General features: G+C 39.5%; 1 protein-coding gene across 7 annotated transcripts in view; it reads left to right on the forward strand.

Annotated features, from left to right (window-relative positions):
- Positions 1–2656: 2656 nt before the first annotated feature.
- The window catches only part of PTPN21 (protein tyrosine phosphatase non-receptor type 21), a 49592-nt gene continuing 34138 nt past the window's right edge, over positions 2657–18110 (forward strand). Inside the window, exons 1-4 of one of the 7 annotated variants that reach the window (XM_069783689.1) lie at positions 2658–3092; positions 4977–5100; positions 6358–6474; positions 6784–7161. In XM_069783689.1, coding sequence (XP_069639790.1) covers positions 6982–7161 — 180 coding nt within the window. In that variant the 5' untranslated portion in view covers positions 2658–3092; positions 4977–5100; positions 6358–6474; positions 6784–6981. Of the gene's footprint in view, positions 3093–4976; positions 5101–5820; positions 6048–6357; positions 6475–6783; positions 7162–18110 lie in introns of those variants that run through there. The other 6 variants (XM_069783690.1, XM_069783691.1, XM_069783688.1 and 3 more) reach the window with 6 other exon arrangements.

Raw genomic sequence — 18110 nt, forward strand, 5'->3', positions numbered from 1 at the left:
AAATTAATCTTGCAAACATGAAATTTCAGGCTTCAAGCAGGTATGCTCATTTTTCTAGCACCTTCCATTCTCTCCACTACCATTCAGAAAGATGTCATGATGCATGAAGACCCAGCAATCTCTTGCTTTTTCACAAATAAGAAATGGAATGATGAAAAAACAGGGAGGCTTCAGACACAGAACCAAAACATAGAAGTGATGAATAAAGTGAATTTGTTCAGAGAACATCTTTTAAGAGTCACATGTAGAATCAGAAGCATTCTGACTTTTCAGTTCATGAAGTCACAATTTTGCATGGCTAGTGAGTAAATCAAGGTATTTTTCCACATGACTTCTTCATAGCTTCAGCATCCTGGGAATGCCCCTTTAACTAGTAGTTTCTAGATTATCCTGCCTGAGTTTTTATCACAAATGGAAAACTCCCCACTGGGCTATATAGATGCATAGCACTGTTCTGTCTGGAGGGTGACCGATTCTGCTTCCTGTTTAGCTCACTTCCAACTTTCTGTCTTACCATTAGTCAATGCAAAGACCTGATGCTGGACAGAGTTCCCAGAATCAGAACAAGGTGAATACTTGCGTCAACCTTCACCCTGTTGGCTGATACACTCAACTGCAATCACATATTTGGACCAGGATGGGAAAAAGGAAAAAAATCAAAACTGTCCCAGAAGGGAAGATGTCAATAAGAACAAAATAGATTTATCCCTGTTCCACTATGGGCAGGCAGTATTCAACCCAATGGGCCGAAACTTCTGTTTGTACTTACAGAACAAGGGCTGCAACATTCAGCTGTAGGATATTAGTCTTTTCCTCCCATAATCTTCAACAAGAGAATAAAGAGTACAGCAAAAGATGCAGGTGTTTCTACCCATGCATGTCATGAGTGTTGACCAGGAGCTAGAGGAGAGAAGCAGAAGCACAGTATAGTGCCCTGAGGCAATCAGTCTGTCTTATGGAGGTGTCTGTATCAGAGCTCATCACATGTTCATGGACATCTTTGTCCTTTTTTATTAGAGTTGATAGTTGGAGCAAAGCAGGTACTGGACAGCAGATGAGGCAAAAAAATGAGATAGGGCAAAATGGAAAAAGTGCAGAAAACCACAAAGTTAGGATACAAACTGGGTTTATAGGAAGCGGAAGAAAAAAAATTAATTCAGGAATGAAAGTTTGAAGAGCTTCAAAAGGAGAAAATGTAGGCTGCAGAGGAGTATATTGACAGTGTCCTAGATGTCTCTTTAAGATGAGGTGTTGTCTTTAAATGCAAAGAAAGAAAATGTAGCAAGGACTAACTATGGAAAGTAAGAAGACTAATAAATGCAACTTCTAGACAGGGAATAAGGCAGGAAATGGGTGTGATCAAGATTTAGAATAGGAAATGTGACAGATAAGAGAATTGAGACCTTGTTTCCAGTATCAATTGTTTAGAAATAGGAGGGGTTGCCTCTGTTACCCTAAAATTTCATGGCTTGGATTTGTCATGCATTGTATCAGTCACTTCTCTCTGGCAAGTAACCATAGTTCTGGCCTGTAGCAGATACCATTAGAAAAGGTTATCAATTTAGGTTAGTTCAAAGTTAGTTTATTTTACTCAATATAAAATTTCCCTGAATAAATTCTTTTTTTTTGGTTTATGGACTGCTCATCATAACTATGGCTGATGTATGGAGGGGAAAAAAAAAGGAGATATTCCCCTGATCTGAGGAAAGACCATTGTGCCTAAGAGAAATAACTCAGAAGAATTCTTCATAGTACAAAATTAGCTATGTATTTCAGATGAGATTATTGTCCTCCTGAGTAACATGTTATTTGCATAGTAGATCTGCAGGTTAGACCTGCTCAGATAGTAGCATGTTTGTGTGCTTTACATTACCAAAACACTTTCTAAATTTTACAGTTATGAGTCAGCGTTCACATATTCACTTTACCTTTTTCCTCATCCCTGACATGTTTCAAGTTTGTATATACTTTTGCCTGGCTCACGCAATGTGGAGAGCCGTGAAATTCCAAATTGCATACAACAATTGTTGATTTCACAGGTGTGCAAGCACAGACACAGAGGTCTCCATATATTTATGGGACTGGAGTACAGCCCCTTATATGTTGTTTGCATTGGTTAAACACTGTAAGTATTACTTAATTGATAGGCATTTGATGCTTGCTAAGACAGTTGTTACTAAAGGCATAATTTCTACTGACACCTTTGGGAGTTTTAAGTCCAGACGGGCTGAAAGATCAGTCTTTAGTCTGTGTTTTCTTGCTGTGTATATTACCAACAGCTGAAACTCTGCAAGGACTTTTGTTTTTAGCTGCAGACATAAATGTATGTGCATAGGTCATTTGGTACAGCACATACAGATTAAACCTTGAAAATATTTCCAAGCTGCGTGAAAATCAGACCAACAGAATTTTTGGTAAGAGATTTGACTTAATTGGAAAGGCTTAAAATAAATGATCATACGATTAAAAAAAGAAAGGATTGCCTGCTATTTGTTGTAACCCCTATTTCTGTAATGCCCCTGTAGCCAGAGAAGCAGCTGTTCATTGCTGACATTCTCCCTGCCAGGCATTCCAACTCTCTGAGGTAATGGGCTACAAGCATACGGGCCTTTGCTTTAATTCTTTCAGCGTATCCTTCCGCATGGATAGAGCGAGGGGAACGCCTCCAGGAAAAGAAATTAAATGCACACACACAGAGGCACACAGAGACGGGCGATTTGAAAATATTCCCGAGAACGCACTTTGCGCTCATGCAGTGCAGCATCACATCAAAGAGGCTGCCTGAATTGCTGGCTGGCACAGGTTTATTTTGTTGTAATATTTTCTTCCACCTCTAGCTCTTTACCCAGTGGAATGATATCCAGAGCAAGTTTTTTGAGACAGGAAGTGAGGAATGTTTTCACTATGAGTGATCTGAGAAGAAGGTGGGTTAGCCGAGATAGCAGCTGTTTCGGGCAAGAGGAACACAGAAAGTCAGTTCCTGAGGAATACAGATGAGATGGCTCCGGGAGAAAAAGTCTTGGAGCACTGTGGGGTTTTTTTGGATACACGTATGTGAAAGGAAACTCAGTGTCTTTGGATCGCTGCACAAGGTAAGGGGAAAACAGCAGGCACAGTAAAAAAAACAGCGGGTGATCTCTGCTGTGTACCGCAAGACTGAGGAGTTTCAAGCATATTTCCTTTTTGAAAAGTAAAGGCTGTAGAACTGTGCTTCTGGAAGTAGGGGAGGTTTGAGATAGGCACTTATTGCTGCTCTTTTAGTCCAGGAGTCATGTCAAAGATTAACTGGTAAAACAAGGGGAGGGTGGAGTATTCTGATTTTTTGGCTCTCCAAATATTTCTGAAATAAATATATGTATTTTAAGCATTTGAAATAATAGGAACCCTTTTTCACCATCATGTATCACAGTTTTATTTTGCATGCTGTCATTCACGCAGGCTGTTTAAAAAAATCTTTGTAAAATAAAATGCTAATTATTGAGGGGGGAGTGGGAGGTGTAGGTAAAGATACCACAGTGCTCAGTAATCATGTGTCAGTCACAGCCATGTTGCTGAAATTCTAATATAACATTTTTGAAACTACATGTTTGTGTTGAAATATGAATGTACAAAGTTTGACCACTAAAGACATTTTTAGCTGTTGCGTGAAAATTCCAGGCTTGCTAAATAAAGGCTTGTTACTGTAGAGGTCATCAGTTGCATTTGTAACTCCTGGTGGTATGTAGTTCCTTTTTGCTAAAGTAGCTTTATAACAATGCAGATGTGTCCGAATTTAAGTAATGCAGAAGGCAAATACGACAGCACCTAGCATTGCAGAATGCACAGCTGCTGAATAAAAACAGCACAGCTCTGTCTTCAAGAAGTACACATGGCTAGCAGCAGAAGTTACTGAATGATACCTCAGTGTTATTCATCAAACTTGCCTTTATTCTACAATATTTATTATATGTCAGGAATTTTTATTTTATAGTTGGTCTTTTGTGACATGGACTGGAAGTTAGTTACTTAAGTTTTCCTTATTATAAATGTGTTTCAGAAGTAATGAAGATGATGTCAGACATGTACTAAATTAAAATGAAATCATTTAGGGTAAATGGTCAGTAGAGCAGTAAATGCAAACAACAGATCATAACCTGAAGAGCACTCCTGGCATGTTCTGAAAATTCTGCTCTAAACTTCCTATGTTTGCATTGCTGCATTGCATAGTGAAATAACTTAAAGTTTGAGATTGCCTCATGTCAACATTAGGTGGTTTGGAAATTTCACCTGTCAGGTCAGCCTCTGGTTAGTGATTTTTTTTTTTTAATACTTTTTTTCCCATGCCCTTAGAATACTTTTCTAAGGGCCTGATGGGGGCATGAAAGTTTGAAAGTCTCTCATATTCAGTGGTACTATGTAAAAACGGAGATTAAAACAGCATTGGACTTCTGACTGCAGCTTTGTAAAAGATGAGTGAGTTGGTTTCTCTCATTGCTGCAGCACCAAAGAAAGTACGTAACTCTGCACAGAATGTATTGGAAAACGGGCCCTGGGGACGTGAGCTGAGGTCAGTCAGCCAAAAGTTACTCTGCCAGGAATAAACCCAGTGCGAGATTCTGCTGGCAGTGGGCAGGAAACTAAAAGCTTCTGTCTGTAGAGCATTCCCTGCATGCTGCTCTAGGGGGGCAGGAATTGGAGGATCAAAGTGCAGAGTGAGTAATAGACTGAGGAGTCCCTGTGTATCCCTAAAATTTTCAGGGAAACCTGTTGCTATTCTGCAGCTGCACCCAAAAATAAATTAGTTGGTGTTTGGGTCAGGGTTTTTTTTGATTCAAGTGGTATCTGTTGAGGATGGGGATTGTGTAGGATGGTAGAACTGCTTCCAGGTTATTAGAAGCGTGGTCATGAAATATGTTTATGGTCATTCTTTGGAGTAGGGTTGCAAAGATATCATTGAGGAAAAATTCTGTGCTGCCTCCTCTTTCTCCCCATTTTAGGCCTGTAGTGCCTTTCCGCCTCCCTTTCTTCTTTGCTGTGCTGCTTACAAGGGAGTCGGGAGTCTGATACGAGGTCTTCAACCTAAAGAGTTTGTGGTTGTGTTGAGTAACATTAACTTTCTAGGTATGTATATAAATGTGCAAGTAGTATGTGGCCATCTCTTTGTTTATAGCTATATCTTTGAGTTTAAAAACAGGTGCGCTAGGAAGACTACTTCTTCCAATTCCCCCACTCCAAATAAATGGATGTCTTCGTGTTACTCCTCTCTGGTAATTCTAAGAGTCTTCATAAATCAAACTGTGCCTTGTAAAATGTGCTACTAATACATACCGGCCTGAAAAAACCGTAGGTGCTTGTTTTCTTTTTCCTTTCAGGCGGCGCGGCGCTGCCACTAGAGGTCCCCAGGCGGAGCCCTCCAGGCCAACGGCGGCTAACAATGAGAGGAAGAAGCGTAGCTTGGCCCCGGGCGGCTCGGCCCCGGCCCTCAGGCTCGGCTCGGCCACGGCCCTGGCCCTCAGGCCCGGGGGCTGCGGGCAGCGCGGGCCGGGGCGCGGCCGCCGGCTCGGCTGGGCGCGGCGCGGGCAGGGCAACGGCCGCCACGCGCACGGCGCTGGCTCCGGCGCGCTGCCTCGCCCCGCGGCCGCTCGGCCCCGCGCCGGCGGCGCGGAGGAGGCGGGCCCCGTCCGGGGGTGTTACGGCGGGCCGGGGGGCGCGGCGCCCCCAGCCCCGGGCCGCGGCGCCGTGAGGGAGGCGGTGCAACCGCCCCCGCCCCGAGGCGGCGGCGGCGGGTTTATCTCGGGTGTGTGAAGCGCTTTCGCTTCAGTAGTAGCCGCGGTGCCCAGCCTCGCTGTAGCGGCTGTTCTCAACACACCTGCTTCCGCCGACACCCCCCCCCCCGCCCCGTATTTACAGAACGTTTTTATTTTGCGTGTCCCACTGAAAACCAGCGCTAGGAAGAGTGACAACTTTCTTAGGCTAGGGTGCATGCCGTACGAAACACGCGAGGGGAAGGGCGAAGCTTGCACGCTACGGAGTTGACAGGAGAGGAGGCGCGGAGGTGTTTGCAAAAGGTGGGGAAGCGGGTGCCTACCTTTAGGCTGGGAATAAGTATGTTTTTCAAGGAAAAACTAGGCCATAAATGGTTCTCAGAATCCGCATACTCTCTTGGCGAGGCACAGCGTAACCCGAAACATCCTACAGCAGCTTAGGTATTAAGAAATAATGGTACAGCTAGCTGTAATTCAGGGAGAATTAGAGGAATTGGATTTTAATTGTCTGGTAGGAAATGGCTAAGGTGTGAGCTTTAATGCCTCTCTTCCTGCCTTTCTTTTTTTTTCCCTTAATCGTTTATGGGGCTTGGTTTTGTGTTTAATCCAACAGATAGCAGCTGAGGCTGCACACTGCTCTGAAAAACAAGCCAGATTGCTGGATTTGCGCTTACAGAAAATGGCTTTGTTCAGTATTAGAAATACCTTAGGCAACTCGGACTTCGTAGAGGTATTTCATTTAAATACTGATTGAGTTTAGAAATACTTATTGCAGCTGCATTTGATTAAGACTCATTATTCACTTGTGAGTTTAAAAAAAAATACCAACTTGCCAAAGACTGGTGTCGTCTGTGGAAAAACCAGAAACTCTGGTGCTTATTTCATTCTTTGAATGCAAAACAGCTCTGCATTTTGGAAAAGGAGACTGATTATTTAGATTTAGAAAAAATAGACATGTTATTTCCCATGTTACCATTCCCCTTTTAGTAAAAATATTTCTGATTCTTGTATTTATTCTTTCTCTTTTGCTCCTTACTAGGATTCCAGTGGATGCCCCTTCTACTTGTCTCCTGGTGGAAGACTTGATTGTCTTTAATGGATACTGCTGCTGCTGGTTGATCTCTGGAGACTTTACAGCTCCTTACCTTTTGAGAGGAGATAGCTACTTGTCCCCTCTCAAGGTCCTGGTGGTAGTAGCTTTTTATCAGTAACCACCTCGGGCGGGAGGGGAAAGAAGATGCCTCTGCCTTTTGGGTTAAAATTGAAACGAACTCGGCGTTATACAGTATCTAGCAAGAGTTGCTTGGTGGCTCGTATCCAGCTGCTCAACAATGAATTTGTGGAGTTCACGCTGTCGGTGGAAAGTACAGGCCAGGAAAGTCTGGAAGCAGTGGCTCAGAGACTTGAATTGCGGGAGGTAAGCAAACTGTTGATTGAAGGCGTGATTTTTGTCTCTGGTGCTAGATGACCTATGTGGTGAATCCTTACCATTTGGGGCAATCAGTTTATTTACTGGAGCAGCTGTCCTGTGTTCTCCTTGTTTCTTCACCTTCTGGTCTTGAAGGGACTTCGATTGCTCCAAGACAGTTGAAAAACTTAGGTTACAGAGCTAGGGAATGCCCAAGGGGAGGACATGTTAGAAGTGGCAGTGAATAGAAGCTTAGAGCGATAAACAATGCGACTGTTTTTTAAAGCTTACAACGCTGAAAATGCTGTTTAAGAAAAACCCACAAAGGAACAAAAAAAAAAATTTCTGCCTAAGCAACATGGTTAAGAATTACTGCAAGACTTGAAACAACTTTTAGCTAAGGATATGAAAGAGAGTGTTATTTGTGTGCATGTATTTTTTTTTTTTCTGATGGATTAGTTCTGTGAAAAGAACCTAAAGCGCAAAATGTGATAAGTGTACCAGTGACCAACTATTTATATTGCTTGTTCAGATACCACAAACATGTTTACAGACATTGTCTTGGAGCAAGAATATAGTCATTTAGATCAGGTGCTGGCCTCATGAGGAAACATGGTTTGTACTAGTTCAGTCTGTATATATTTGTGTAACCTGCCTTTTTTCCCAAAAAATTCCTTACTTGGTATTTCAAAGGATCCTTTTGCCACTGAAACTTACCCTTCTCCCACATGTTTAGTGATTATTCATATATCTCCTGTATTGAGTGAATTACTTCTGAAATGCTGAGCTGTGAAACCTTGTTTATAGAAATCTACATAGATTACCAACGTATGAACCAATGTCATTGTTTTATAAATTTGTTGAACACAGGTGGATTTGATTGCAGTAGTTGAATGCTCTTGACCCTGTGTAAATTGACATTTCCCACTAGAGTCTCAAAAGGTTGATTTCATTTTGTAGCCATTAAACTGTGACGGCATGTGTACTTTCCGGGGGCAGGAGAGAGAAAACTTGTAATAAAAGTTCAGTGCTGCTAACATTGTTCTGAAAAAGATGCTTTTGCTCTGTTATGTAGTCTGCCATATAATGGTGTTTTGAATATGGGATTCAAATACAGGACGAAAACCCTAGACTTAGGTAACCAAAATAAGAGTAATCATGAAAATAATTGTTGCCTAATAACTATGATTTTTTTGAAACGTTATATTTTCATTGTCAAGCAATGGTAACTGCTTATAACTTTGCTCAAATATTGAGCAAATAAATTTAGGACTCAATCCTGCAAACATTTATTACTGTACACAGCATGCATTACTGTAGGATTTTTAGTAGGAAATGCTATATAGTCAGTTGTTTTCAGATTTTTTTTTTCTTTTGAGAATAATAAATAAATGAAATAGATGTGAATCCATTAATCTCTAAGTGTTTGTTTACTGCAGTTGTTTTCAATCCCAATATGCATTCTTGTATATTCACCAAATATTTTTTTTACTGTACAGTTATTTTGGAAAAATGCAATTCTGTGCAACGGTATGACTTTTTTTATCTTGCTCCTTCTAGCAAAGGGAGAATCTAATGACTCTCGTAGCCTTAGTGTTTACTTAGAATACATCAGATACCATATACTTAGAATTCAGTTATTGTTGTGTGAATGGAGTTTGTCAATTTTATCTATCCGCTTTCAGTTGTTACTGCTAAGTCAACAGAAGGTAAAGAATTTTAATTATATTTGGTTTGCAAAACACAAAGGCTTTGTCTTCCTGAATGATGACTGCTAGCTTTTATTGAACGAGGCACAGTGTTGGAGATAGCAGGTTTTTTTCAGCTATTCTTCATTATCTCTTTCTTTTGAGCTACTCCTAAAAATCTGTTTAAAAAAAAAAAAAAAAAAGAAAGGTGGCAATTCCCTCAATTAAGAGTCATATATTTGACTAAGGGAGTTGACAGTACACTGTTGAACTCTGAGCAGATTCCTTCAGTCATGCATTCTTGCATGGATTATTTTGGCAGGAAAATGTGTTGCAATAAAAGGGAATGGAAAATAAGGATATAAATTACTTTCCAGAGCTTGCCTTCAAAAAATGTTGTTCTGCCTTTAAATAGATTTGTCAAGCAGATACTGGCTCATTCCTGACTGCTTGCATAGTAGAAAGTTTTCAGAAAGAAAAATTTGCTCAACTTTTTGCTTAAATCTGCAAAACCAACATTAGTCCTCAATACTGTAAAATACTAAGTACTTTCTGTAAATGTTGCATATTGTTAATGCACTAAGCACCCTTAAAGCATGAGTGTGAATTCACAGTGTTAAACATGAAAGTATGACTGTTTATTTGAATACTGAGACTTCAAGCAGTTATGAAAACCAAGGCATCAGTTTCCGATTACTGTGTATGGGCTACACAGTTAGGACATGCAGTTCCCATGCACCTTCAAAATAGCTTATTGCAGGCGGCATGAGGGGAATCTCTACCTTTTTACACATTCAATGGTAAAATTTAGAAATATCTCTTTCTCTCTGGTGTAGTCTGCAGTTACGGAATTTGGACAGTGAATTGAATGGCTTATTTTTAATGCAGTGCCATCTTTTAAGATATTTAACAGATTGTTATGTAAATGAGTAGTCTTCAAATTATGCTTTGTGTGGCTAAAGACTGGTTTTCTTCTGATTTTCCAATTAGTACTTCTCAATTTCCAAGTTGTATGCTAGCATGGACACATAGTTAGGGTTTAGGAAGTCTTAAGTATGTTGACAATTTTATATTTTTTTACTGAATAGTAGAAAAGTGAAATGAATGTGTTCAACTAAGAAGAACATGTGGTATTCCCAGAATGTGACTCAATCAGCAATGAGTATGTAATCCAGCTCTCTTAAACTGAGGAACTGGGGAAAGAAGCCAAAGGGAACAGGGAACTTAAGTTACTTACCCTTCGTAGCGCAGCCTGTGTTTTATCCTGTGAGAGAACTGTAACCAAACTTGATTTATGCAAAAAGCTGTATTTGTTGCAGAAAACCATTCTGGAATTACAAGTTTTGAAAAACTGCTGAGAGGTCTGATTGTTAACTACCTTTAAAAGTATGTGCAACACTGCTCATCTTGCATCTAGGGTGTGAGTATACAAATTAAATACTTGAAAATATAGGAATGGTGGTTTTTTTAATGTTAATACAGCTAGGTATCTATAGGATGTTTGGTAGGAGGCATTACAACCGATTTACCTCTGTTGCTGTATCTTATTTTATTTCTGTTTTCTAATAACACTTCTAAACTAGAATGAAGGGGCAAATTCTGCTCCTGTGTACAAGCAGAGTCTGACTTAACTGCAGATATGTGGTGAAGATGGAGAGTATGTGTTGTGCATGTGCAAGTTCCTGTGTTTGTTTTGGACATGAATAGGAAAGAAGGGATCAAGGCTATCCAGATCCTGAATAACTTCGAAGTTCTGAAACAGTGCTTCGGAAATGCTTGAACTATGCTGGGAAACTTTGCTCTGAATTCTTAAATATCAGCTCTTGTTTGGAGAAACCACAAAAAAAACCCTTTAATTCAGTGTGGTGGTTTCTTAAATGTGTTTTGCATATGTAAAGAGTGTTTTTAAAATAAGATCAAGTGAAACCATAAATATTCTTACATGTATACGTATCAGTAAACATACTGACTGGCAAATAAAAGATGGGCCAAGTCATGACAGAGGGATCACTAACATACTTATGTTTATGACTTGTATCAAAGTCTGACAAAATTTTAGCTAATGCTTTGAGAAATAAGAGGAGGATCAGTGCCCACGGTTGAATTGCTATGATTGCCTCTCTGAACCAAATTTTCCTTAAAATTAAGACAGGAGAAATTGTCATGGAGGAATGTATATAAAAATGCAGACCTTCCATGTGTAATCTAATTAATTTAAAAGATGCTACAAACTTGACTTAATCTAAAACATATATTAATTGTAAATGTGCTGTAATTGTGATTTGGAAACCAAGATAAATTGAGAGCAGTCGGCCAAAAATCAGTAATTGCCTCTGCAATTATTGTAGTCCTTCCTTTTTCTGAAGGAAAAAAGCTATACACTGAGGTATAGGATTTGCATTCAGTCTTGCTGTGCTGAGCAGCACAAAATTAAGTTTTTTTCCATGAAAGCAATAGTGGCAATTGGGAATCTTTGCCCCCTGATTTGTTAAGCTTTTTTATAAAGTTAGGCCAGAATTTGAATACACCACTTAATTGTATTTTTTCACTATCACAATGTCTGTGAATTGCTGTAAAGTTTTATACTAATTTTGACAGAAGAGGTTTTCTTTACTTCTGAAGCAAAGACATGAGCTTATTGTTTAGTGTTTTTAGACTACTTTGGAATTTTGCTTTTCCCTGTTGTAAAGCAATCAGAATTTAAGCCTCTGATGAATAGGAATGTGATACTCCTTTTAATGTCAGTGCTGTGTAAAGTGTGAGTCAAAAGCAGATATGTGTGAGTCCATCCTTCTTGGAGCCTTGGACAGTGGTGGGAAAAAGTAACATAATTAAAACCAAAAAAGTATGTTTCTACACATCTTTGTCATGTTGGTAGCTGACCTGTTTCTACAAGAGGTTAAAACGTCTTGGACAGAATGTGTTCTATGCACTATGAAGGTATTGCTCTTTCGCTTGCAAATTAGCCAGTTTACCTTTATTTAATGTACCAATGAGTAGAATCTGCTTTGCCTGTCAGAAGACCGTTTATTCAAGATATTTGAATGGTGTAAACCACACTGTGTTGTTATTTGTGCAGTGTTTTAATTTGAATAAATTAGAATATCAGATTACCTTGCAAGGTATTGATTTTGTTTATTTCTTATTCCTGCTGTTTTGCTTTAAGGTGTAGTTGACAATTGCTTTGTTTAAATAGCATTTGTGAAACCCATATTGGATTAGTTAGGAGAAAATAATTGGGGGGGGGGGGGGTGGAAAAATCATTTCATTATGAAAAAACTAAGACTCACTTCTCTCTGTATTTGTATACCTACCCTGCTAAATACTCCCTCCTGCAGTTGATGATCTTGTCAGTACTAGAACAACAAAAATGGTATAAGCAAAAGGACCCTAAAGTGAGTAGCTTCAAGATGGGGAAACGGGAGAGATTTTTATGAGGCTAGCCAGCGGTCCTCCTTTTTCTGCAAGAAGAATTGGTCATGGTAGTAGGTAGAGGAGTGCAACTTCCCAGTCGGTGGCTGGTACGTGGCAAGACTCACAGGTTTTTTCTCCACCACTTCCAGGAAGTCTTGGGTCTTGTAGACTGGCCAGTCCAGGCTGCTCCAAATCCTTTCTGCCCTAGAGATTGGGAAGATTTGTGGAGGAGGTTGTCTGCTGTGATAAGAGTGGAGTTTCTGGGGAATTTTCAGGGCCTCTTGTCTCCTTACGTAGTTCTGAACATTGGGCGTAGGGTAAAGCTTTCATGTGGTATCTGGCAGTCGTGCGTAGTACGAGATTATTGACCCAGTTCTCCTGCATGCAGTTTATTTAAACTGTGATATCCTGATGGCAGGAGCTGTTTTGTATCCAAGCATATAATAAAGCTAGACGCGGTGGAGCCCTTGGGCTAACTGGGATTTTGTAAGTCCAGCTGCAGTGCTTATCCTTCAATAATGAGAAGGTGTTTTCAGCACCCTGTTCAGGGAAGTCTTATGGCTTGTTTTATTTCTGTGTACCAATGTAAAAGAGGAAAAGCCTGAAAATATATTTTGATTGCATTCTTCTGTAAACCCTGTTATTGTTTTCTTTTTTTTTAATTTCTTGCCTCACATCTTAGGATGGTGATTCCTCAGGTCACTCTACCCTTGAGGCAGGTAGCAGATTGCATTAATTAGAAGGCACTGTATTAACAATTAGAAAACAATTCTCACTTCCAGTCTATTCGTAACCTGTGAGATATTCTGTAAGATTTATAATACAGGATATGGAAATTAGCTGGGAAATAAATAATTAAATACGTAAGTTCGAAGTAAACTTTGAACACTGCTATGCCTCAGGGGAATGTGTGGTAAAGTCTATTTGTCCTCCCTGCTTCCATCCACAAAAAGTAGGGTTTTTTTCCTTTAGTCTGAGGTTTTATAGAGAATGTGTTGGGTTGTTTTTTCTTTTTTTTTTTTTTTTTGTGGTTTGTTTTTAAAGATGGCAGTAATAGTGTTGTCTCAAAATCCTGGGGAACATGACTTTTTCTTCATATTATATGGCCAAAGAATGGAAGGCACAGTCAGGTTTGGGGATTATAATGGATGCTTTTAAGCTCCAGTGAGAAGATTACACACATTTGATATCTGGTATATATATATTTGTCATTTCTATTTCTTTTCTAGGTAGTGTAAACTGTGACCAAAATAGACCCTGAGATTCTATATTAAAACATTTTTTTTTTATACTGCTAATCAGAATAACTGATATATACTAATGATGTTTAGATTAGAGCCAAAGTGGAATTATATTAGGGATGAGCCTGATCTATGTTAAGGAAAATAAAATGAAATACAGCAGTTAGTTGTAGCTAACAAATATCAGGCAGGGATATTGGTACAGGGAAGAAGGACTATCTCACTGATTCCATTTCAAATTATAAAACAGATGAGAAACAGCAAAGTATGCTTAATAGATGTGGAAACTGATGAGAATTGTAAGATTTAAAGCTCAGTTTATAATAGGTTTGTAAAATATAGATTTTTTTTTATTTTTTTTTTTTTAAAAAAGGTGTTATTTAATTTACATCCAAGAATTTCTCAGTAAGCTGCTTCTCTTTGTCAGCACCAATTCTATGATGGCATAGAATCACGTAATAGTTTGAGTTGGAAGGGACCTCTGAGGGTTGCATGGTCCCACCCTCTGCCCAGGAAAGCCAGCTTGGATCAAGTGGCTCAGAGATTGGGTGAGTTTGGGTGCCTCCAAGGGTAGAGATTTGACACCTTTTTGGGCTACCTGTTCCAGTGTTTGGCTAGTCGTCTTGTGAATTTTTTTGCCTGATCTAATTGGAATTTCCCACATTGCAGCTTGTGCCCAGTGTTTCTCATACTTGCAGTGAGCACTTTCAAGAAGAGGCTGGCTCTGGCTTCTCTATAGCCTGCTCTTAGGCAATTGAAGTCCACAGTAAGATTTGACTTTAGTCTCTTAAAACTGGCCAGCTGCACTTCTCTGACTCTCATCATACATGATGCCAAAAGGTATAATATAGTCACCTGCAGTAATGTAGTTTTGTGGCACTCATGCCTGATGAAGCGCCTCTGCTTAGCTTAGGAAGTCTGGTTGACTTCATAGATGAGGTCACTCCACTCCCACCAACTTGTGAGCTGCAATACTGTGTTGGGCTTGTGGTGCTTTGGCGTTCTTGATAACTCTTGAACTTTTATGCAAAAACGCTTCCTATTCCTGTCCATAGTGACAGAAAGCAGCTACGTAGAAAGTAACTGTGCAGAAATTATATGTTCGTTTTATTTCTATTTGATTTTCTTCAAAGGGGTTGGGTCATGAATAAATCACTAAAATAAATGAACATCAAATTAGTGTTAATCTTAACAGCTTAACATATTTTAAGAATTATGTCATGACATTCTTTTTAGCAGTGGATGTTGTCCTGAGCTGCTAATAATAAAATGTTTTAGCAATGAACAAAAATGGATTCTATTTTAATCAGTGCGAATATTCCAGGGTGCATAAGCTCCTCTGAAAACTCACAGGATCAAATTTTGCCCTTGAAGTCAAGTGAAAGGCTTGCATGCAAGTCAGAAGACAGGCTTTGGTCCATAGTGTTTTGCTTGGCTTTCATTTTATTTTTGATAGGGCAGATTGGAGGAGTTTGTAAGGGAAAATACCGTAGCGGGAAAATACCTTAGCAGAGAAATCTTGTTTAAAGATATGCTGGATTCCAGAGAATATTTTAAAACATGGAAACATTTTTCTTAGTCTGTTGTGCCAGTAACTAATAGGTTCTGTGTGTAGGCAAGAAAAAGTGGTCAGTGCTGTAAAGAAACAGACCAGTGCAAGTGATCATCGTGCCTTAAAAACAGGCTACACATTCAGTTTAGACTTCAGGGTGTAGAACCAGGAGTATCTTACATCAGAGAGTTTGAGACAGTGGTGGTGTTAACAGAAGTTTGTGCTCTTTCTCTCCTTACCTTTCTGTAAATACACCAAGGCTGCAGGTGGAAGTTATTCAAACAGTTGCTTAGAAGTTTTTGTATGCATTTGTGGTTGTGTTTGTGTGGTATCTTTTACAGAAGTCTTTCAACTTCGTTGGTGTGCTTCTGTGGCTCTGTAGCTGTTACCCTTAGGTTTCAGTCTCCACCTTGGCCTCTGCTGTCCCCCAGAAGCGGTGGTTTGACGTTTCAGACCTCGCTCAGCCCAGGGCTGATGCGGTTGACCTGTTGGGCAGGCGGGCTGGGCCAGCACAGCAGGCTTGCTTTTTTGAGCCCTTTCTACCAAGTGAGATCAAGTAGCTCATGGCTTATAGTTCAACTTTGACTGGTGGGTTTGTGGGTGGGTTTTTGGTCCTCTAGTTTACTCGCTGTCTTGCATTTTATATACATTAACGTTTATAACACTCGGAAGTTACAGGATGTCAGCATCACAGTCTGACTGTGGCTCCTGTGACTGTGCCCATGATGTTAACAGTCTTGTAATGAAAGACAAATACAACTTTTTACATGCATTCCTTTCCTCATTCAGTCTGCAGGAAGGATTGAAGAGTAGTCATTTGGTACATTTTATCCTTTTCAGTGTGTGATGTTGCCATGAAGATAATATTTCTTTCTTAATGGAGTTTGTGTGGTACTACTGTTGTAATTCCTAATATCTTATGGGATCTTAAGATACTGTCTTCTCAATATCCTTGTGGGTGGCAGAGGTTACCACACACTGTACCCAATGGTTGGGGGATTGAAGCACAGAAATAAAAGCAAATGTTGGCTCAGGTATCAGCAAATATTGTGCGCCTGGACCGAGAAATTTAGAAAACAGTGTCTTTTATTGTATTTGTATTCAGGGCCACATTCCTTTTGTCCCCTTGAACCTGGAAGTATTTATGACTTATTAAATTTGACTCTTGGCTTTTGGAATTCAGAAGTGAGGAGCCCACAGTGTCCACCTGTGAAAAACTTGGTTTGTAAGATTTGCTTTACAAGAGAATTCTGTTTCTGATGTGGGAATACAGTCTGTTTCTCTATGCTGATTTTTAAACTTTCCCAACCATGAAACTATTTTGTTTGTATCAGCATTCTGCCTTTTCTGCAGATAACTTCCACTATACTGAAACACTGCTTTTTTCTTCTATGAACAGTTCTAATTCAATTTAATTTTAGTATTACAGCCTGCCTTTCTATCAAATAGGACTAGAGTTGTCTTAGAGTTTGCAGAAGGGATTTTAATTAAGGTTAAGTAGGCAGACTTCATCCTAACATTTTTCTTATGTTCTGAATACTGATTTTGAAATTACATGGTAACAGTAATTTTAACTTAGAGGATTTATTTTTTTTTTTAAACATTGGGGAAAAAACCCCCCACCAACAATCACTTAAAACTGTTGATGCCAATTTAGAGAGTGGTAAAAGAAGTACGTTTTGCCAGTATGCAACATTAATGGAACATTATGCTTTAGAATTGGCTCTAGTTTCCCAGAGAAAATGCTTTTATGGAATAGTTGGTTTTATTAATTTAATGCTACACCTTGACTTTTGTGCCCCAAATTACTTACTGATCTGTGCCGATACGGAGCATTGACTTCACTGCTGCCCTTGGAAGTTTGGGATGTAGCAAACCTGCCCATGCCATGGTTGTTACATGCATAGTCAGCCTGTCAGAGCTGTAAGGGATAGCCAGAATCCCATAAGTGTAGACTCTTCATCCTCTTTAGGCTATAAACTTAAGAAGATGTACGTATATGAATTTTCAGACATGTATATAGGTGAGTTTTCACAGGAAGGTACTAAAGTGGCCTTTCTCTACTACCAGCTGTCGCTCCCCAATGAACTTCCGATCTGTGCTCCAAAGCATCAAAATGCTAGAGCTTCTGAGAAAACAACACTAAATACTTTGTTTTCTAGGTAGACAATCTTTCCAAGTTGACTTAATTCACAGAAATTATTGATGTAAAAAAATCACTATGATGAATAGTCCTTTGTTTTAGAAAACTTCATCCTTAATAGCATTATTTTTTATAAGTTAAAAACATCTGAAAATACATAAAGAAAAGTGTTGGATTAAAGGTGTTGGTATTTCTACTGTTTCGACATACAATAATGTGTATGTAGCAAGGACTTGGAGAATTTCCATGTAAATGCCTACAGACATAATTGGTAATTAGTAGCATTCCCTTATCTTCCTCCCTCAATTAAAAAACTCGTAATTGTGATTTCTAGTTTTGCTGTGATAATGACATGAATATTTTCTAGTCCACGTCTGTTCGCTGGTCCAGAACTGAATGAAGTAAGTACTGCAGGAGCAGATTTTAATCAGTTTAAACATAGTGGAGAAATTTAAATTTGAATGAGTGGCTCTGCAGTGTGGATTTAGAACTATACTGTGGAGTGATAGAAAAATATTCTCATCCAGACTCCTTCTCAGAGGAGATCTGATCAAAGTTAGATTGCGTTGCTCAAGATGTTGTCCAGTGGGATTTTGACATTGGAGGGATGGACATCCCTCAGCCTCTCGGTGCAGTCTGTTCCAGTGCATGCTGTATTTTGTGTTTTGGCTTGGTCAAGAGTTGCCTGCTCAGGCAAAGTGGCTTGCTGCTGTGTCTGATCATTTTCTTGCTCATGGATGAGCCATACATGTGCTTTAATGAGCTTGTCTTGGACTGAGCAGCTGTCCTGTGCTCTTTTGTCCTTCAGCATCCCATGTGAGCCTGCCTGCCAGTTCCCCTGAGAAGCCATACACTGTTCTGCTCTCCAGTGTCATTTTTTTATTTGCCTTCCTTGCTTCCCTTAGTCTTCCTGTCACACA

Source organism: Haliaeetus albicilla, chromosome 5 (genome assembly GCF_947461875.1).
Source record: "Haliaeetus albicilla chromosome 5, bHalAlb1.1, whole genome shotgun sequence".
Classification (NCBI taxonomy): Eukaryota; Metazoa; Chordata; class Aves; order Accipitriformes; family Accipitridae; genus Haliaeetus; species Haliaeetus albicilla.